The sequence below is a fragment of the Bombina bombina genome, chromosome 1 (assembly GCF_027579735.1).
Source record: "Bombina bombina isolate aBomBom1 chromosome 1, aBomBom1.pri, whole genome shotgun sequence".
NCBI lineage: Eukaryota > Metazoa > Chordata > Amphibia > Anura > Bombinatoridae > Bombina > Bombina bombina.
Window position 1 is genome coordinate 1,493,956,714 of NC_069499.1, and position 23,579 is coordinate 1,493,980,292.

The 23,579-nt window shown below is 37.5% G+C and overlaps 1 protein-coding gene across 2 annotated transcripts in view; it reads left to right on the forward strand.

Moving 5' to 3' along the window:
* Nucleotides 1-23,579, forward strand: part of RNF135 (ring finger protein 135) — a 71,581-nt gene that overhangs the window by 14,158 nt on the left and 33,844 nt on the right. For both annotated transcript variants that reach the window (XM_053707467.1, XM_053707461.1), the window contains exons 2-3: nt 625-720; nt 15,587-15,817. In XM_053707467.1, the coding sequence (XP_053563442.1) occupies nt 625-720; nt 15,587-15,817 (327 nt within the window). The remainder of the gene's footprint in view (nt 1-624; nt 721-15,586; nt 15,818-23,579) is intronic.

Sequence of the window (23,579 nt, forward strand, 5' to 3'; positions counted from 1 at the left end):
TATATGTACATATGTATTTATGTGTTTATATGTTATACATATATAAATAAATATATACACATATATATACACACATATTTAGACATGTATATGTATGTATCTTAATGTTAAAGGCTTTTGCCTGCCGTTTTTTTCTGACACCTGAGATCTCATATCTTTGTCCTTATAACTTTTTTGTGGAATATTTCTTTAATAATTTTTATTAACTGGTGTTATTATGAGTGTAACTGTACTTTGTAATGCATTTTTAATGATTTTTGTGCAACTTTTTTGTTTCGTGAAACAGTTAACCAAAGCTCTGAGGTCATGTTAACCCGACGCACGTTAGCTTCGATTGTGATCAAGCGATCTCGTTTACTTTCAACTTGTAATACGAGAAGAAATCCTGACACATGCAAACAGCTGCGATAAAACCCTAATCGCTCATGCGTAACTGTTAACGCACAACTCGTAACCTGGCCCTGAGATGATTAAGAATGCCATTAAGTAAAAGCTGTAACTTTGTTATGTAAACAGAAGTAGTTAAACCAAATGTTACTGTTCATAATGTTTTTTTATTGTGATACATATTCTCCATACAATTTAGTATGAACAGTAATTAAACAATTTTTTTAATTTATTAAGGATAAATATGAAAAGAAGATTAGTGAAATGAATCGAGATATCACGAAGCACAAGCAAGTTATCTCTGAAAAGAAGAACAACTATCATGAGAGTCAGGTATGTTTTTTTTTTTAGAAAAAAAAAATCTGTTTTTGGATTGATGTATTCTATAGCCCAGTACTTTCCAAACTGTGTGTCATGACACATTAGTGTGTCGGCGGCAGTGTGTAGGTGTGTCCCTGCCTTAGAACCATTTTTTTTTTATTTAAATTTTTTTTGGTTTCCGACTTTCCACCTGCCTGCTAGACATATCACATGGTTGACACGTGATTGATACCTAGTCATCTTATGCTTTTGGCGCAGCTCAGTGGGAACTGAAACTATTCCCATTGGCACGCTGAGCTGAAGTCAGAAGTCAGGGTTTTTTGTTTTTTTTGCAGCTAGCTCCCAGTAGTGCTGTTTCTGATATATGAATAGGAAGTGGAAGCTTGATGATGAAATGTGAGTGTCTTTTTCTATTATTCCAACAAATATTCAGAAACTATGTTCATCCCATCAACCTCATACATCCCATTAAAATAGTAAGTAGCTATTGGTGTTATTAAACTTTTTTTTTTATTCTTGCACATACATACTGTTACTTGGAAATATATTTTGTTATTATATCATTTATGTATCTCTTAAAACAAGTTAGTTTAACCTCCTGTTTGCTAGTACAACTCAATTACTGTGTCGCAAAATGATGTAGGTCTAAAAAGTGTGTCACCAACATGATAAGTTTGGAAAGCTCTGCTATAGACATATAAAGTTATATAAGATCTCTTGCATGGTGTTGTATGGTGGTTCATGGGCCTTTACAGGATATGTGCATATGCCCCTGAAAAACAGCAATACCTTTTACTAAAAGCATTTTTGCTAATGAAAGTATATTGTAAAAATGCTTCTATTTAAAATTGAAATGCACCGATGCATGTTTCAATTTTGACCTTTCTATCTCTTTAATTTATGTTTGTTGATTTGTCGATTTATGTGAATGTCTAATTGTTACTTTCTGTTCAATCACTGGAATAAGTTTTTACCAGATTTTGCATTAGACAGTACATTTCTATAGTATGAAGTTGGCAGAAGTGATGCTCCTCCAAATATAAAATGCCTGAAACCTTGCATTTCCTCATCGTCACTGTTGGGGTCTCTTTGCTTTTCCAGTTTTAGCTACAAGGGGTTTTGCGCTGTTCACCATAATTTGACACAACTTCTTATGCGAAGGTGAAGGCATCTTGGGTATTTTAGTTAATAACCACACAAGATGGTCAAGAGGGAACTGTCTACTGCATGTAATATACACTACTATAAAGAAGAATATGCAGATACTGATCGAAACATCCAGTATAAAACCTTTTAAAAACTTACTTAGAAGCTCCCAGTTTAGCATTGTTGATGAGGTAGTCTGGGACACCCACTGAAAGGGGCTGGGTAAACAAAAAGAGCAGACACTCCCCACTCCCCCCTTTTCCTGCATATGAAAAGACAGATAAAATAAACAGGAGCCTGCAGGAGTGGCACTTTGGGGCTTGGTTAGGAATCAACACAATGCTCTTAAACAATAAGCAAAATTATACATTTTTATAAAAAACACTCCCAGATGGGCTATATAAATGTATCATCCACAAAACATTTATGCAAAGAAAAATCTAGTGTACAATGCCCCTTTAATGTGTCCACACATTCAGCATTTATTGCTCTTGTGGGTGAATAAACAATGTAGTTTAGTTTGGGGTTACAGTACCACCTATGCAATATTTTATAACTCATTTCAACCAGATCAAGTGATACTGAAGAAGGTGTTATTGAGAGGGAAAATGCTATTACCTTGTTGTGGTAGCATTATTACGCCTAAATCCCTTTCCCATCCTTCCATGCTGCAAGGCAAATGACCTGGAGAACATTAGGTCAGGATTTTATATCAGTTGTGGAGATGGTATGTGACAGTGGGGGGGACAGCCGTACATAGTTTTTCAAATTTGGTGAGAGGTCTAATTGTGTTGTGAACTGATTTATTGCTCTAAAGATAATTATACACTTTTCTATAATTAAACCAGTTATTAAACTATGTTAATCCCTTATCTATAAGCTCAGCTTGGGTAAGTATAGGATCACTATTAGTGAATATATAGCTACATCCCCAATTTGCAAATCCTCTGTAGAAAATTTACTTGGGGGGAATCAGCATTATTAATTAGGGAGGTTAGTGAGGATAACCTATAAAAATGGATTAAGTTTATTAATTATCTCCCACGCCTTCAGTGTTTCTCTATTTACTAGGTTGCAGATAGATGGAAGTACTGCTTTCGGGTGAGGATTCCACCATAGTCTTCCCAGATGAGGTTGACCGTTAATAATTTGTTCCAGACTAACCCACAACTTAGTATCCTGATGGACACTCCAGTCTACTATCCTGCTGTGGAAAATGGTGGTCCTATACAATTCTATACCTGGGACCCCTAAACCTCCCTGAGACTTTAGGAAGCAACATTGCACACTTATTTATTCTTGGGCTTTTCCTATCCCAAGTGAAGTCACTAAAGGCTTTTTGCAAAGTTGTTAGATAGTTATCAGGTATTGATATTGGTAGGACCTGGAGTATCTTTAACAAGCAAGGAAAAACATTCATTCTAAGAACATTAATGACCCCATCCAAGAGAGCCTTTTAGATCGCAGGAGGAAAGATCACAAATTATGGAAACATTCATTTAACAATCTAACAGGAGCGCACCTTGGGTGTAGCTGAAATGATTCCTCCAGGTCTTGCGTATTATCTAAACATTTTCCCCATGCAGATTTCCCTTTTTTTCTTGCATACTAAAATGTGCTGAGATTGTGTCAAAATATGAAAATCTTTTGTTACCCTAAACGAAAAACAGATACATACAAAAATAGAGACGATTGTAGGGTACTATAAGCTAAAAGCAGCTTAATCTAATCCATATTGGCTACAGGATTTAATTTTTTAAGTGTGCCACCCTGCTCCCTGCTAACTTCGCTCTCCCTAGAAAAGTGTCCCTTTCCAGTGAGTTTGATTACATTCTATGGGAGACATCTCGCCACATGCACAGACCCTTTTCTTTAGATAATTCCCTGAAGGCATCCCCTGCATTTTTAACAAGCTGGTCTCACTGATTTGTCTCGCTAGATGTATGCTGGTAATGTTTGCTCAAAATTCAAAATACACTTATTTTAACTTTCAGAAAAGTAATATATACTAAAATATAGACCAAAGCAAGTTAAATTGTAGTGAAAACATTTTAGTTGTTATTAGTAATTGATGCAAACGGAGCCTTTATATCAACCCCAAGGGTTCTCCAGTTACCTTCTCTCTCCCATGTGAAATTTTGTATCCCAGAGAGCTTCATTACTTTCTTTGGAGGGCTTCTCTCATCTATTTTCTTATCATCATTGATTTCTGCCCCTGTGAAGTCAGCACTATAATCTTTTTCCAAACTAGAGACTCTTTGATTATCCAGCCCATTGAAAGTAATGACACTCTCTGGGAAACTGAAGCTGACAGTTTTAATTTAAATAAAAGACATGTAAAGTGCAATGGCATTTGTAAATGATACACATAAATATACAGTATAGCCTAATTTGTTAAAGTTACACAAAAACTGTGAAGTCATAATCAGAATTAGTAAAGTCACACTCCTAAATACACTGCTGTACACAAAATAAAATACAAAATATAAAGTGCAAAGTTTAAATGTAATAAAATGTAATCTGAAGTATAAATTGATATAAAATAGAAAGCACAAACTGTAAATACAGCAGAACTGTCATATCATGCATTGCTATATTGCACTGGGTTTGTCTCTCCTTCACATACAGAAATGCAGGGAGCACCCCTTGGAGAAGTATAGCAAAATGTGCCTATTGAAAATTTCACTAGGGATCTCGCAGTGCTGGAGGATCATTTTAGAATATCTCACCTGAGCAGAGAGGTTTTGAATATCAGGGCCTAAAAGTTTATACACAAATTATATCATGTGCACTCCAAAACATTGCATGAAGATCAATAAGACACTGAAGAATCCCTGAGATCCTATGTTTGAGGGACAGATGAGGAGTGATCCCGGGATTATATCTGATGGTATAACGGCGTGTAAGAGTGTCTACAATAAGAGGGTGGTTTATATCCAAATCAACTCTTGGATAATTTGGGATCTATTGTAGGTCTGTAAGAAAAATGCACTGTGGTAATAAAGCTTGTTCAGCCTCAGTCCTTCTCAAATTATCTGTTGTGACTCCCCATGCCAATAGGGACATAGGTGGCATCATGATATATTAATAGGTTAGATAGGGCTAAGCCTCCATACTGTACTGATTTCTGTAAAGTTAGTTTTCTTTCCATACATAGGGCCAGATTACAAGTGGCACACATTTTTTTTTCCCACTTGCGTATTACAAGTTGAAAGTCAATTGTTTGCATGCGAGCAAAACCCAATGCACACTAACTTCAGGACTTTGGATATCACAACCTTGTTAGCTTGTTAGCTCCATAGGTTTTATTGGAGAGTGCTTTAAAAAAACAACCTTATCGCTTGCTCGCTAATCCGACACCACATAAGACCTACATCGCTTAACCAAAAAATTGTTATGAATATTTTTGATTCCAATATTATTCACATTGAAGAAAAGGTTCTTTTTATTTTTAAATATACATTTTTATTTATATATTATTTATTTTTTGTTCAATATATTTCTATACCTATATATCTATATATGAATATATAGGTAGAGATATAAATTCAGATATATAGAAATATGTATTTAAAAATACCAAGAACATTTTCTTCTGTTAAATATTTACAGTAACATCACATTAAAACACATTATTAAATTTTATAATAAATTAAAAATGATTTTTCAAAGCATTTGACTTAAAAGGGCTCTAAAGTGTATAGATTTACATACATGTCTATATATGTATGTATATACACAAAAAACACACACACATATATATACTGTGTATATATATATATATATATATATATATATATACATACACACATTATAGCCCTTTCCAGTCAAATCCTTTGTCATAAACCATATACCTTTTAACCCTTATAAAAAGTGTTAATATTTATATAGCTATTCTTTATCAGAAACTGTATATATACTGTATCTATAACACTTTATTTTAATGCATTTATGTTGTGTTTGGTACACATTTTTTTTAATCTTTACCCTTTATTCGAAGCCTTTGGTCATGCTAATCTGGCAAGCAAAAATTCAGTTTGCTCCTGAACTAACACATTTTCTTACAACTTGTAACACGCATGCAAGATATTGGCGATATTGCGTATCGCGACCCGTGTTAACTTTAGCACGTCACTTGTAATCTAGCCCATAATTGTTTTTTCACTGCTGCAATCCAACTGGTCCAAGAATTTTTTGCAAATTCCCAGCCCTCCAATAGTATCTTAAATTCTAGTAATTTATCTTTATAATTTTTTTGCAGCACTAAGTGTAAGACCAGACCTAGATAGATTTCTAGGAGACCACTGAAAAGTGTTATGTATTTTGTAGGTGTGTTAAACTTCTTTTTTGTCTAAATTGAATTTATAGTTGGTAAAGGACAAAAATAAATGGATAGTTAAAAAAGTGCTATAATTGATTTTTCAAGTTAGGTAATTAAGAGTCACCAGCAAATAAAGCTACTTTGGGTTGAGACTCTCCTAATGTTACACCTAATATAAAAGTATTGCTTGTGCTTAAGGCTCAATTGCTAAGGCAAAAAGGAGAGGTGACAGTGGGCACCCCTGCTTAGTGCCGTTAGTTAGGTCAAAGGTAGTGTAGGTAAAACCTATAACCACCTCACCTTGTCAAAAACCTTTTCAATGTCTAAAACAGGGCATGGAGAGGCACCCCTATCTATATATCTTACAAGTGGTGGAGGGCTGGGATTTATTTTCTTGAAGTAAATTTCTGAGTTGACAAGATAATTTCGCTAGGGCTGCCTCCAACGTTTTCAATGGATAGCAGCCTTTTCAAGAAAGTAATCTCTAAGATATGCCTTAAGAGCAGCGCATTGAGTGAATGCATTTGTGTGATCATTGTCATTATAAAGTAAAAATTCAGCAATGTTTGCTTTGGTTTTATTTAAGGCATCAATAAGCCAGTTGTCAAGTTTACAGTTAAGACAATTAGTGCTCCAATATGAATGATGAAATACAATGTGTAGGGAAGAGTGGTCTGACCATGAGACCATTCTTATGTCTGCAGATTGTACCCTGTTCAGCACCCAAGATCCCGTAAAAAAAGTAATCAATTGTGCGTTATGCAGGTTGAAAAGAAGAAGATAGGGACCTGTGACGGATACCCCGGCTACCCCGACTGGGTAGCTCCGCCAAACGGGTCCTGCTTCCTCCCTGCCGACTGCAGCTATGTAGCTGGCAAGTGACCACAGCCTGTAGCCACCCCTGATGCCTAACAGCACCAGTACTCAGGGTCCCACCCTGTTGCAGACTCCAGCTACCCAGACTAGGTATCTCTGCCAGAGTGTCCTTCCTCTGCCTGGAACAGGCTGCTATGTAGCTCAGGAAAGTGATTCTAGAAGGAGCCCACCCAAATAACTAGACAGACTAGCATTCAGATGAAACAAGAACTGCTTTATTTCACAGACAACACAGCTTTTATACATTTCCAACAGAAAAGGGGGGTAGTTATAACAAATATTATACAATGAGACAAACATCAGACAATGGTTAGTTAAACAAGATTCTAATCACAAAAGGACAATGGATGACTCACACAATAGCAGAAAGACACATAACAGCAGGAGGTCTCAGCATTCGATTATCTAATCACAAAAGGACAATGGATGATTCATACAATAACAGAAAGGCACATAACAGCAGGAGGTCTCAGCATTCGCTTGTCTGCTCTGTGTCTCACACCTAGACTGAATGTACAGACACATAACAGCAGGAGGTTGCAATAATCTCAAACATTCTGAGTCTAGGGTGGGGGGGGGGTTGGGACAGGCAATACTGAATTGGGCTGTCACCTTATACTCCAACCAAAAAAGGGGGGTAAGAGTTCAACCCCTGCAGCCCAGTATCCGTGACAGTGAGGTTGTAGGGGGGTGGGAGTTTAACCCTTGCAGCCCGGTATCCGTGACAGGACCCTACTGCTTTATCTGGGTTACTATGTTGTGGGGGTTGTTTAACTAATATTGGGTCCTAATCTAAATTAAAGGCCCCTCCCATGGTTTTTAGCCATCAGTCTGTATTAGACCACTATAGAACACTATTGAGAAGTCAAGGGAAACACAGTCATATTAAAAGAAACATTGCTCAAATTCTTCATTAGAGCATTGATGCATGAGTTATGCATTACTGACCCGAAATAATTACGGCTTGAAATAGCTGTTTTTGCCTTTTAAAATTGCCACCTATACTAAAAATATCAGCACTGCAGTAATGGCTATGGAAACGCTAAATCTAAAAAAAAAGCAGTAGCAAATATCACCCTCCCATTGAGGGTGGTTGGGAGAGAGTCCAGCCCATTTGAAAGGGTGCTAATAAAGATTCCCCAAACCCCCCCTGAATGTATAAAGTTTATCACTTAAAGGGACAGTCTACACCAGATTATTTATTGTTTGAAAAGATAGATAATCCCTTTATTACCCATTCCCTAGTTTTACATTATCAACACAGTTATATAAATACACTTTTTACCTCTGTGATTACATTGTATCTAAGCCTCTGCAAACTGTCCCCTTATTTCAGTTCTTTTGACAGACATCCATTTTAGCCAATCAGAGCTAGCTCACTGGAACTCCACGTGCGTGAGCACAGTGTTATCTATATGATAAACGTGAACTAACACCCTCTAGTGGTGAAAAACTGTCAAAATGCCCTGAGAGAAGAGGCGGCCTTCAAGGGCTTAGAAATTAGCATACGAACCTCCTAGGTTTAGCTTTTAACTAAGAATACCAAGAGAACAAAGCTAAATTGGTGATAAAAGTAAATTGGAAAATTGTTTAAAATTACATTCTCTATCTGAATCATGAAAGTTTATTTTGGACTAGACTGTCCCTTTAACTCAATGTTCATTAAATAGACTAATGGGGATCCAATTGTTATGTTTATTGTGTGAGAATTATCCCATCTATGTATAAAGAGTGCAGAGGATGGGTATTCTAGAAATGGGCAAAAAGGAGGTATACAAGCAAGGAAAATATTTTAGATGACTCTTCCTATGCAATATATTGTTCTATGCAAATCACTTTAAAAACAGTTTTAAGGGGGAGGAGCCTACAGCTGTTGCGGGAGGTCATGTTTTGGAGGAGCTCCTGATTTACATTAGGTTTTAAAGAATTAATTACTACTTAAATGGTTTCCTACAGCAAAGTTTTAAGCTACTGTCTCTTGGGAAGCACTGGAAGATCTTAGAAACCTCTTTTTTAAAGCTGACTATCCCTATGCTCTTCAGCTAAGCAGCGGGGGACAGACCGCATGGTAGTGAGAACTGTGTGGTATTTCTGTTTTTCTTCACTGCTGGGGCTGCCGCACATTCCCCCCCTAGATTAGAAAGATCCGGGGTTATAGGCAGCGAATAGTGCTGCCTTACATTATCCTCAAAAACCACCTAAGTACTTTCAAATAGAAGGGTGACAATACCACTTGTCTGAGCAATGGCGGCGACGGAAGCAATTGTTTTGGAACTAAGCAAGCTTCTGGAATTTCACAAGACAGCCTTCACAGAAATGCTGCACAAAACTTTTGGCTCAATTCGGGAAGTCATTTACAATAGGCGTAGCAGAGTCGCTTCAGATGGGGAGCTCCATATAAATGGTGTTTACCTAGGGCCTCGGCACTCGCCACCTCCTACCTATCCTCATCGTGATATGAAAGCAGGCCAGCAAGCCTCCTGCGAATATTCACAGACTGTGGGTATATGCCGGACCTCCTCTGATCAGCCAGAGCAGACCGGGTGTAATCCAGATTCAGCAGCCCAGATTGAAGAGGTACAGCGCAGGCATAACACACTGTACACGGCTGAAGCCACACCACATCTTAAGGAGAGTAAAGCGGAGAAACAGGCCCAGATCTTACAGAACGATGTAGAATTGGCTTACCGCTCTGTTACGAGTACATCAGGGAACTCAGGAGCTCAATATCTAAGGTTGCATAGGGTAGTCATTCTCACACTGGGTCGCATTGAACAGGTATGGGGTCTATCTCCATTAAAGTACTGCAGGGTAGGAACCCAAATCCGGGACAATGAGCATCCTTTTCTATCAACCCTAGTAGCTCTCACCTCACCAACTTCTCACCTGCTGGAAACGGAACTTATGCATGCAAGGAGGGAACAGGTTCCAATCTTACATGACAGGCAGCTGAAGCATGGACACGCTTATTCACAAATAGAGCAATCTACATTAATGACCGGTGTCGGCTAGATGATTTGTTTTTATGTCATCTAATCTGGCTATCATGCTAGTGGGTTGAGGTTCCGGGACATGCAATTTTCAATCTTTGCTCTGCTTGCTTGTACCTAAAGTTAACCTCTTGCATACTGGCATACTAGCCAACAGTGAGTACCGTTGTGTGCAACATTTAATTTGGTTACTTGCTGTGGTAGGGCTGTTTAGATGACTGTTACAGGCGGAGCGCTATTTCAGCAATGTTCCTATTTAGTTGTTTTGTCTTTTGAGCAACCCTATTTAGCACGAGTACTGTTCATATAATAGATGTGTACCAATGTTTTGTTTATCTCCTTTGAGGTCTCTTCCCATTCCTTTTTCCACTGTATAATATAACATTGCCTTATGATCATGCTTTGCCTTTCATTATGACATACAAGTTTGATAATAAGTATGTAATGACGTTAACAGACTGATAGGATATTTCTCTAGAGATATTATATAATACTTATTGTATTGGAAGCTTAGCTATATCCTGGATTAGTAAGTTAGAACACTTTGTCACCTGTAGTATATTACTTAGATACTTATAACCAACGCCCTTACGCCTAGATTTAGAGTTTTGCGGCCAAAGGGGTGCGTTAGCTACGCGTGCTTTTTTAAATACCGCTGGTATTTAGAGTTTACAGAAGGGCTGCGTTAGGCTCCAAAAAAGGAGTGTAGAGCATATTTACCGCAACTTCAACTCTCGATACCAGCGGTGCTTACGGACGCGGCCAGCTTCAAAAACGTGCTTGTGCACGATTCCCCCATAGGAAACAATGGGGCAGTTTGAGCTGAAAAAAAAACCTAACACCTGCAAAAAAGCAGCATTCAGCTCCTAACGCGGCCCCATTGTTTCCTATGGGGAAACACTTCCTACGTCTGCACCTAACACCCTAACATGTACCCCGAGTCTAAACACCCCTAGCCTTACACTTATTAACCCCTAATCTGCCGCCCCCGCTATCGCTGACCCCTGCATATTTTTTTTAACCCCTAATCTGCTGCTCCGTACACCGCCGCCACCTACATTATCCCTATGTACCCCTAATCTGCTGCCCCTAACACCGCCGACCCCTATATTATATTTATTAACCCCTAATCTGCCGCCCCCAACGTCGCCGCTACCTACTTCCACTTATTAACCCCTAATCTGCCGACCGCATCTCACCGCTACTATAATAAAGTTATTAACACCTAATCCGCCTCACTCCCGCCTCAATAACCCTATAAGAAATAGTATTAACCCCTAATCTGCCCTCCCTAACATCGCTGACACCTAACTTCAATTATTAACCCCTAATCTGCCGATCGCACCTCACCGCTACTGTAATAAATGTATTAACCCCTAAAGCTAAGTCTAACCCTAACACTAACACCCCCCTAAATTAAATATAATTTAAATCTAACGAAATGAATTAACTCTTATTAAATAAATTATTCCTATTTAAAGCTAAATACTTACCTGTAAAATAAACCCTAATATAGCTACAATATAAATTATAATTATATTGTAGCTATTTTAGGATTAATATTTATTTTACAGGCAACTTTGTTATTATTTTAACCAGGTACAATAGCTATTAAATAGTTAATAACTATTTAATAGCTAAAATAGTTAAAATAATAACAAAATTACCTGTAAAATAAATCCTAACCTAAGTTACAATTAAACCTAACACTACACTATCAATAAATTAATTAAATAAAATACCTACAATTACCTACAATTAAACCTAACACTACACTATCAATAAATTAATTAAATACAATACCTACAATTATCTACAATTAAATTAACTAAAGTACAAAAAATAAAAAAGAACTAAGTTACAAAAAAATAAAAAAATATTTACAAACATTAGAAAAATATTACAACAATTTTAAACTAATTACACCTACTCTAAGCCCCCTAATAAAATAACAAAGACCCCCAAAATAAAAAAATGCCCTACCCTATTCTAAATAAAAAAAGTTCAAAGCTCTTTTACCTTACCAGCCCTGAAAAGGGTCATTTGCGGGGCATGCCCCAAATAATTCAGCTCTTTTGCCTGTAAAAAAAAACATACAATACCCCCCCCCCAACATTACAACCCACCACCCACATACCCCTAATCTAACCCAAACCCCCCTTAAATAAACCTAACACTAAGCCCCTGAAGATCTTCCTACCTTATCTTCACCATACCAGGTTCACCGATCCATCCTCTGAAGTCTTCATCCAAGCCTCCGAAATCCTCATCCAAGCCCAAGCGGGGGCTGAAGAGTGACGTCCATCCTCCGGCTGAAGTCTGGATCCAAGCGGCGGCTGAAGAAATCCATCATCGGGCTGAAGTCTTGATCCAAGCGGGCGCTGAAGAAGTCCATCATCGGGATGAAGTCTTCTATGATGTGGCATCTTCAATCTTCTTTCTTCCGGAGCCATCATCTTCCAGCCGACGCGGATCCAACCTCTTCTACCGACGCCTACTCGCCGAATGACGGTTCCTTTAAGGGACGTCATCCAAGATGGCGTCCGTCGAATTCCGATTGGCTGATAGGATTCTATCAGCCAATCGGAATTAAGGTAGGAAAATTCTGATTGGCTGATTCCAATCTGATCCGAACAGCCAATCAGATTGAGCTTGCATTCTATTGGCTGATCGGAACTTGAATCTATTGGCTGATTGAACTTGAATCTGATTGGCTGATTCCATCAGCCAATCAGAATTTTCCTACCTTAATTCCGATTGGCTGATAGAATCCTATCAGCCAATCCTAATTTGACGGACGCCATCTTGGATGACGTCCCTTAAAGGAACCGTCATTCGGTGAGTTGGCGTCGGCTGGAAGATGATGGCTCCGGAAGAAAGAAGATTGAAGATGCCGCATCATAGAAGACTTCATCCCGATGATGGACTTCTTCAGCGCCCGCTTGGATCAAGACTTCAGCCCGATGATGGATTTCTTCAGCCGCCGCTTGGATCCAGACTTCAGCCGGAGGATGGACGTCACTCTTCAGCCCCCGCTTGGGCTTGGATGAAGATTTCGGAGGCTTGGATGAAGACTTCAGAGGACGGATCGGTGAACCTGGTATGGTGAAGATAAGGTAGGAAGATCTTCAGGGGCTTAGTGTTAGGTTTATTTAAGGGGGGTTTGGGTTAGATTAGGGGTATGTGGGTGGTGGGTTGTAATGTTGGGGGGGGTATTGTATGGTTTTTTTTACAGGCAAAAGAGCTGAATTATTTGGGGCATGCCCCGCAAATGGCCCTTTTCAGGGCTGGTAAGGTAAAAGAGCTTTGAACTTTTTTTATTTAGAATAGGGTAGGGCATTTTTTTTATTTTGGGGGTCTTTGTTATTTTATTAGGGGGCTTAGAGTAGGTGTAATTAGTTTAAAATTGTTGTAATATTTTTCTAATGTTTGTAAATATTTTTTTATTTTTTGTAACTTAGTTCTTTTTTATTTTTTGTACTTTAGTTAGTTAATTTAATTGTAGATAATTGTAGGTATTGTATTTAATTAATTTATTGATAGTGTAGTGTTAGGTTTAATTGTAGGTAATTGTAGGTATTTTATTTAATTAATTTATTGATAATGTAGTGTTAGGTTTAATTGTAACTTAGGTTAGGATTTATTTTACAGGTAATTTTGTAATTATTTTAACTATTTTAGCTATTAAATAGTTCTTAACTATTTAATAGCTATTGTACCTGGTTAAAATAAATACAAAGTTGCCTGTAAAATAAATATAAATCCTAAAATAGCTACAATGTAATTATTCGTTATATTGTAGCTATATTAGGGTTTATTTTACAGGTAAGTATTTAGCTTTAAATAGGAATAATTTATTTAATAAGAGTTAATTTATTTCGTTAGATTTAAATTATATTTAATTTAGGGGGTGTTAGTGTTAGGGTTAGACTTAGCTTTAGGGGTTAATACATTTATTATAGTAGCGGTGCGCTCCGGTCGGCAGATTAGGGGTTAATAATTGAAGTTAGGTGTCGGCGATGTTAGGGAGGGCAGATTAAGGGTTAATACTATTTATTATAGGGTTATTGAGGCGGGAGTGAGGCGGATTAGGGGTTAATAACTTTATTATAGTAGCGGTGAGATGCGGTCGGCAGATTAGGGGTTAATTATTGTAGGTAGGTGGAGGCGACGTTGTGGGGGGCAGATTAGGGGTTAATAAATATAATATAGGGGTCGGCGGTGTTAGGGGCAGCAGATTAGGGGTACATAGGGATAACGTAGCTGGCGGCGATGTGCGGTCGGCAGATTAGGGGTTAATAATAATATGCAGGGGTCAGTGATAGCGGGGGCGGCAGATTAGGGGTTAATAAATATAACATAGTGGTCGGCGATGTTAGGGGCAGCAGATTAGGGGTACATAGGGATAACGTAGCTGGCGGCGGGGTACGGAGCGGCAGATTAGGGGTTAAAAAAATTTAATAGAGTGGCGGCGATGTGGGGGGACCTCGGTTTAGGGGTACATAGGTAGTTTATGGGTGTTAATGTACTTTAGAGCACAATAGTTAAGAGCTTTATAAACCGGCGTTAGCCCAGATAGCTCTTAACTACTGACTTTTTTTTGCGGCTGGAGTTTTGTCGTTAGATTTTTAACGCTCACTTCAGCCACGACTCTAAATACCGGCGTTAGAAAGATCCCATTGAAAAGATAGGATACGCAAATGGCATAGGGGGATCTGCGGTATGGAAAAGTCGCGGCTTGAAAGTGAGCGTTAGACCCTTTCCTGACTGACTCCAAATACCAGAGGGCGATAAAAACCAGCGTTAGGATCCTCTAACGCTGGTTTTCACGGCTACCGCCCAACTCTAAATCTAGGCCTTAGTTAATAATATATTGGCGACCCGTAAAGGAGAGCATTAGTTTCAGACATCTTATAGTGCAGTCTATATGAGCTCCATGGCAAATGTGTATTAAGCCCTAATCCTTATTATTTGATAACCTTTCTAACTGCTCGTTACCTTTGGGGGTACTGTATGTCATTTATATTGTCATCCATTGGTATTTATTATGTAGCCGCATTAGGCAGCTCCTTTTACATGTTTGGAAGGCTGGTTTCCATGGTTTAGGCTAATTTCATTCATATGCCATTTCTATATTGTTACCCTAGTAATGTGGTTTTTATTGCTATAATGTTCCATACTATATCAAGCCCAAAAGTGGCTAGAGATTCAATTTACTTGCCTCCACTGTATATGTATACTATATCATGGTCCAAGAGTTACCTATTAATTATAGACAAGGCTCATATACTCATAAACATGAGGTTATATCTATCCTTGTCCCTTTTTTTTATTTTTATCTATTTTACTTTTTCATTTGGAATCTGTATATATCTGACTATTTACTTTTGTTTGACTGGGCATTTTATTCTAATGTTTATACTTTTCCAGTTTTGACAATTCTGCATATACTGTACACGTATTTAATAACCTCAATAAAAAATAAAAAAATAAATAAATAAAAAAAACAAAAAAAAAAACAGTTTTAAATTGTTTGTTCTTTCAGGTACTGTTTTGCGAAATTAAAGAAAACCTTACAAAGGAGTTCAGAGATATGAAAGATTATCTAGACAAACAGGAGAGAGCCGCTTTCTGGAGAATTAAACAAGAGCAGGAAAGAGCTCAAAAGAAAATAAATGAAATTATTAACCCACTTATCACCGGCATAGAGAAAGTTAAGGAATTAAAAACCCAGCTAGAAGACAGACTGCAAAATGATTGGATAGAAGTTTTGAAGGTAACTGGTACTTAGTCTAATATTGCACTAAATATTTCAGTCATTGTTGAAATTGTACTGAATTTAACTCACTTGTTTTTCTGGGATGCATTCATATAAGAAGCATTTTTTTCTTCTGTGATAAAAGTTTTCTCCTGTTTGTAATATTCCTAAAATTTACATAAAAATGTCACAGTATTTCTTTATAAGTTGCATTTTAGCATGTACACCAGGGGAATTAATTCCATGTATTCTATACTGCATTGCAAATTATGTGCCAGATAACAAGTGGAGCGCTATTTAGCACTCCTGCTCAAGCGTTAATTGTGCTAGAAGTAAGGTTTTTGGGGTAGCGTATCATGTCCGCCAGACATCGCTGAATGCGGACAGCATACGCTGTCTGTATTCAGCATTGCACAAGCAGTTCTTGTGAACTGCTTGTGCAATACCGCCCCCTGCAGATTCGCAGCTAATTGGCCGCTAGCAGGGGTGTCAATCAGCCCGATCGTATAGGATCGGGCGGATTTCTGTACGCCGCTGCTTCTTAACTCCTGTTTCCGGCGAGCCTGAAGGCTCGCACGAAAACAGGGTGAATTGGCCCAATTCGGCCAATAATAAATAGACCCCCCAAGTGTGTGTTGGGTTGTGCTCATATTACACGTTGAGAGTAAATTGGCATGCATAAAAAGCTTACCAAAAAAAAGCAAAAAAAGGAGGAGGGGGGGGGGGGGGAACTACCACCCACTCATGCGCAAACCCGATTGTATATTCTCAAGTGTGCTAACCTGACATGAAAATATTCATATTTCACATTCAAATGTTCTTCACATAGAAGAATATCTATTTATTTATAAATACATATTTCTACATATATCTGACTGTATTTTGCACAATTTGTCAATGATGAATTTGATGGCAATAATGTAGGACTATGGCTTCGGTTCATAGACGATATTTTACTACTAAGGTATGGGTCCATCCAGGAATTACATATATTTATGAAATATCTTAATGATAATGATTTGAATTTAAAATTTACCTATACTTGGAGTAAAAATGAGATTGAATTTTTGGACTTGAAAATTCAGATAAATAATAATATAAAAGAAACCTGCACATATAGGAAACCCACTTCAGGAAATTCCCTTATATTGTAGATAGCCATCATCTTCAGTCACTAATTAGGAATATACCTAAGGGTCAATATCGTAGACATAGGATAAATTTTTCTCAAAAATAAGGCATATACCTTACAGAATAGAATTAAAGAAAGGGGATATTCTTTAAAAAACAAAAAAGACATATTGGTCAGCAAAGACACAAAATAGGGAGGCACTAGTTGTCATGATACTGTACCTTTAATTTGGGGCAGGTACTTCTTAGACTCTCCCTTATAAGGGCTAAAGATCACTTACCTAATTGCTTGGTATTGGTTACATGCAGTACAATTGTGTGTTGTACTTCTTCATTTAAGCTATGTAATTTGTATCTTTGAACCTAGATATTATAGTCTTGTTATTTAACTATAGTATACCTCATTGTACCTGAAGTTGTAGCAGCTTCCTCTAACTAAATCTACGGATTAGCAACCTTTACTCTATCAACCTACCTATCGTGATTACTATCGCTGTGTGCCTCCCTCGGCAGTCTTGGAACTTTTTCACTTCCGCATGTACAGACTTCCTCACATTCACAGCTACAGGAGTTACGTGCCAGGAGTCTAACACGTACCGGAACCGACTATCAAGGTTACATCAACCCCCTAACAACAGTGCTTCTAAAGACACTGCATTCTCCATCTTGTTCTGTTAACAAATCCCGGATCGCTCCTACACCAGAGACTTCTTCAAAGTAAGTCCAGTCTTACCATCATGTGATCACTTCATTCTGCTTGTATTACTGCGGTTGCATATGTATCTCTCTGACTGCATAGCAGTTAAACTTTTAGGTATTCCTAGCTTTATTTTGGTACTGAGTATCACTTAGTATCTTTACCTGATTTAATCAGTAACAATTGTTATCTATTCTTAATACATTGTTGCCGCCTGAGTATATCCGATTTCCCTAAGACATTATACTCAACTCTGTGTTAATAGAATAAATGCTCAAAAATATACAAGATGCCAGTTGCTGCAATTAAAATAAAAAGTCTCTTTATTTAGAAATATTTAAAATACAGAGGGAACATACCCTACTAGAAAGAACAGACTAACATGTTTCGGCTTGCGCCGTACTCATAGTCCTAAAACAACATACAGACACTCCTGCTTAAGAACCCTATACTAGGGTTTGATTGGTAGAAATCTTAATTATCAATTAGGGTTTTTAAAGGTGCAGTACATAGTACTCTTTTTTAGCAATGGGATAGATTATATGCACACATCAATTCATGCAATTTAGAGTATACATTTGTACAGTAACCTAAGTTCACACATATCTAACATTTACTTTATGCTTCAATCTCATATTTCTTATGTTGGAGATGGATTAAACTGAAAATGTAAATCTTACATTTTAAATTTCAAACTTTAAATTTTACATTTTAAGGTTTTAAATGGGGGGAAAAAAGTAGAGCTGAGTAACATATACAAAACAGTAAGTGCACTGAGTACACTGTTATGTGGTGGGCTTTAAGAGAGGAAAGACTGATTTTTTTTGTATATAGATTTCATATCAAATTTCATACAACTTTTCATGTAGATTTTATCTCTACAGGGGCTGCAATGATTTACCTAATTCTTATACTGAAAAACTATAGAAGCTTAATAGTAAATTAAACCTTGTAATGGATTAAGTGGAAGGACAAATGGATGTAACATATAACGTATAACTTATATGTTTTTGTATAACTCTAAGTGTGTTATCTCCATAACCAAGGTTAGGAAAAAATATTTTTGTATATATACTAGTCATCTACACACATAAGTGCTATTGACCAATATATAATTGGAAACTTACATGAGACAATTGTTAGTTTATTGATCTCTAAATTTCAAGGGCCTTTGAAAGCTCTAAGGCTTTAAGACTTTAAAAAAGCCTTCAAAGGGACCTGAAGGAGGGGGGGGGGATGACATAATCAATTCCAATGATTGATAAAGTCATACTCAGAGTTCAGACCAAAGGGAACCTTGGTCTGAAGTCTGAATATCCAGTACATCTCCTGTCTGGATAGAATTTGGAATTTATCTCCACCCCTCCCTCGGGCCTGAACTTTCTCAATTACCATCCATCTGAGGCTTGCGCAATCTTTATCGTGTGTATTAACAAAATGGTTAACTACGGGGGTGGTACTCTTACCTACTCTAATGGTTGATAAATGCTCACGTATCCGTGAGCGTACCTCTCTTGTTGTTAAACCTATGTATTGGAGGTTACAAACTGTGCACCACAAGAGATAGATGCAGTAGGTGGATCTACAGTTCACGCAGGCTGCTACTTCAAAACTTTCCCCTGTAGTGCAGGATTGAAATGATGAGCCTATGTGGACATGTTCACATGCTTTGCATTGATTGTTCCCACATCTATATGTGCCCCTATGTCTAAGCCAGGAAGATTGTATAGCTGGAGCCGTTTTTTTAAGTTGTGAGGGAGACAGGATGCTACCCACAGATTTATTCCGTCGATACGAAAATCTGCAGCCTTTTCTTACTGCATCAGCTAGGCAATCATCAGCTGCCAGTAGTTTAAAATGTCCCCGGATTATATTGCAAATAGTGTGGTATTGTTCAGAATAATCTGTAACAAATGTCAATTTGCATTCTTGGTGACCACTAGGTTTTATGCGGTCCACCAAAAGGGAATCTCTTGTTAGTTTGTCTACTTCATTTCTAGATTTCTTAAGCACCTTGGTACTATATCCCCTTTCTTTCAATCTATCCTGTAATGCTTCTGCGTGGCGTTCATAGTCATTTACTTTTGTACAGTTCCTTTTAAGACGAATAAGTTGTCCCTTAGCCACGGAATATGGAACCTGGCGAGGATGGCAACTTTGGGCATGTAATATACTGTTCCCTGAAATGGGCTTCCTGTATACTTCAGATGTAATCTCGCCTGATTGCCATCCCCTAAGCTCCACATCCAAAAAATGAATATTCTGTTTGTTTGTTTCATGTGTGAAACGCAGATTGAAATCATTCTGATCCAGATATTTAACAAATTCATTCACTGGGTATCTCTCACTGTCCCAAACAAACAGCAAATCGTCTATGAAACGATAGTACATCCTAATGGCAGGACGGAAGGTGTTACTATCCGCATAAATGTGGGACCGCTCCCACCAACCCATATATAGGTTGGCATAGGTAGGGGCGAACTTAGCGCCCATAGCAGTCCCACATTTCTGCAGATAGTAATCACCCTCGAATTGGAAATAATTGTGTGAAAGGAGAAATTCAATGACCTCCAACACAAAGGCTCTAAAAGGCTCACTGTAAGTTGTCTCATTAATCAAAAAGTATTCAATAGCCTTCAATCCTAAATGATGGGGGATTGAAGAGTACAATGCTGTGACATCCACTGTGAGCCACATAGAATTCTGTGTCCATCTGATTTGATCAATAAGATTCAGAATGTGTTTTGTGTCCCTGATATAACTAGGGAGGGCTATGACCAAAGGTTGTAACAAGTCATCCAACCACTCTGAAAGATGCTCTAGCATAGATCCTATTCCACTCACTATCGGTCTTCCCTGCACGTTTTCAATTGTTTTATGCACCTTAGGAAGGTGGTGGAAAATTGGAATTACCGGGTGTTTGACATACAAATATTGACAGGTGTCATTGTCAATAAAACCCTCTTCCACAGCACCATCCAAAAGGTGCATAAGTTGTCTCTGAAACACATTTGTCGGGTCTCCCCTCAGTTTGATGTAACTGTTGTCATCTTCCAGTTGCCTCAAGGCTTCACTTATATAGTATGACCTATTCATGACAACTACAGAGCCCCCTTTATCCGCTTGTTTTATGACAATATTCAAATTGTCACTTAATGATCTCATGGCTTGTTTTTCAAGTACACTTAGATTGTTTTTAACTGTTTTTTTCTCATGATGTAGTTTTCTCAAGTCAGCCTCAACTCTTCTATAAAAAGTCTCTATGGTATTTCCCCTGCTCTGGATGGGGTAGAAAGTAGAGGGATTTTTGTATTTCTTATGTGATGTGGTTTGTGTATTAGTGGTATCAGTTATTGTCTCATGTTCCAACCCCCTCAGAGCTATGAGGTCACATGTATCTTGGAATTGAAACCCTTGGTAGATATTAGAATTCACTTGCCCCTGGGATTGTTCTATAGGAATTTCTGATTCATTGTTTTTGAAGTGTTTACAGAGTGTTAAGTTGCGCACAAATTTGTTAAGATCCAACATTGTATTAAACAAATTAAAGCTTATAGTGGGCACAAAGCCCAGGCCCAAACTCAACACTCTGTACTCTTCTTTTGTCAAGGTGTGATCAGATAGATTTATGACGGTTTGTATTTTGATGGCATCCTGGTTTGTCTTACTGGGTACCTTCCTTGTTCGGGTAGTGTGATTGCTGTCCCACCTCCCCTGGACCGCTGACCCATGTGAAAAACCTGTTCCATCTGTGAAAACTCTTCATCTCTACTTGTTGACTCATTCATAGATTGTTGTTCATAAGATGGAACAGGGTTTACAGATGGTTGATATTTTCTCTGTTGGTGTGTATTTTGTTGTTGAAAGCTAGGTTTACCAGAGTGTTGGACTGCATATACCCTATTAGGGCCCTGTCTCATATCCATTCTAGTGTGCATGTTCCCCCGTCCAGAAAACCTGTTATAATTAGTGTTCCTTTTTACCGTATCCTGGAGGGTTTCTTCCTCAGCTGAATATGCACCATCATCCCCAGACTCTGCCTCACTATCTGAAAAAGTAACATTTGCTTGTTATTACTGTAACTATTCAGAAGTAAGAAGTAAAAAGGAACTATAGCTCAAAGCCTGCTCGGACATTACTATATAGCAGTTACTTTGCTTTGTTGCAATAAGCCATTTCTTTTTCTCAATAGAATAAATGCTTCTAGTACTTTGTTCTCTGTCATCAGCAACATCTACCACAATTATTTAGTAATTGATGTATATCTCATTATACACTATTCAGTACACACATCTTTCTCTTTTACTCTGTATAACAGATCCAAACAGACTGATCGCACTGCACTAGTGTACAAGGATAAAATTACTAAGCCTGATCCAAAAGTCAGATATATCAGTCAATATAACAACAAATGGAACGATATTGCTAAATAAAGTATGTGAAGGCAATGAGAAATGCAAGAAATATTCTGTCTGTAAAAATATGCAACAAGGAAGTTATTTTGTTGACAAATAGGGATATTCCCACAAAATAAAAGGAAAAATGAATTGTAAAAGTTAGGGGAGTTATTTATGTTGTGTTTTGCAGCTGCCTCGTGTACTATGTTGGGGAAACTTTTAGGAAGTTAAAAGAAAGAATTAAAGGTACATGAAACCCACATTTTTTCTTTCATGATTCAGATAGAAGATACAATTTTAAACAACTTGCTAATTTACTTCTATTATCTAATCTGTTTCATTCTCTTAGTATCATTTCTAGAAGGAGCAGCAATGCACTACTAGTTTCTAACTGAACACATGGGTGAGCCAATCAGATTCAATATATATATGCTGCCACCAATCAACAGATAGAACCTAGGTTCTATGCTGCACATGAACTTGCCTAGATAAACTTTTCAGCAAATGATAACAAGAGAAGGAAGCAAATTAAATAATAGAAGTAAATTGGAAAATTGTTTAAAATTGTATTCTCTATCTGAATCATGAAAGAAACATTTTGGGTTCCATGTCCCTTTAAGGAACATAAAAGAGATATCAAACATGAGGTCAACTCTAGTAGTGTAGCCCGTATAAAAAATACTATCAAAGTGCAGAAGAGCAATTAAAATATTTGGGTTTGGAAATGATAAACTGGAATAGGTAGAGATATAGATAAAAGTTTACTCCAAAGGGAATGTAGGTGGATTTTTAAAACTGCCATCTATGGGAATAATATATTGGATTATTATTAAAAAATATAAGACATAAAGGACAATTGAGTGTATATTTGTAAATATATTAGTATTGAGTGTTTTACAATGTTACAAATGTATGGAAAAGATCAACATTGTTTCTATTTGGACATTTAAAGTATTGGCATACTACATGTTTGTTCATTGTGGACTGATAAAGTTATTTCCCCCACTGGGCGATACCCTTCTGCAAAAATATATCTTGGCAAATAACCGAGCAACACACAAACCGGATGAAGCCTGAGTGAAACTAACAAATTTGGTGAAACGCGCATAGCAGCATTGCAGTTTGTGTGTCGGGGGAATCACCATATAATTAAGCCATATACGGATACAGTGTGTACTATTATAAGTGAGGTGTACAGCGGGTTGCCTCAGCAAGACATCCCAAGGAATAATTTATATTGGACTACCCAAGTTGTATTTGGATATAATATATAGAAAACTTTGCTTGGATTATATTTTGGCATATATCTTTTGGGTCCACTATACTTGATATGGACTTGGTAACAGTTCTGGCATGCTTTATAATCACAACTTCCTGGGAAGCTTTACTATTAATTATTAGTGACCGGTCACTTTGTTGTATGTAGTTGCTTATAAATAATAGTTGTACCTTTAATAATAAATTTGCATTTGTTGCACTTAAACTGTCTGGTGTGACATATGTCAAACACTGGGTTGAAATGCTAATTTTATAATCAGTGCTGGTTAGGGTACCA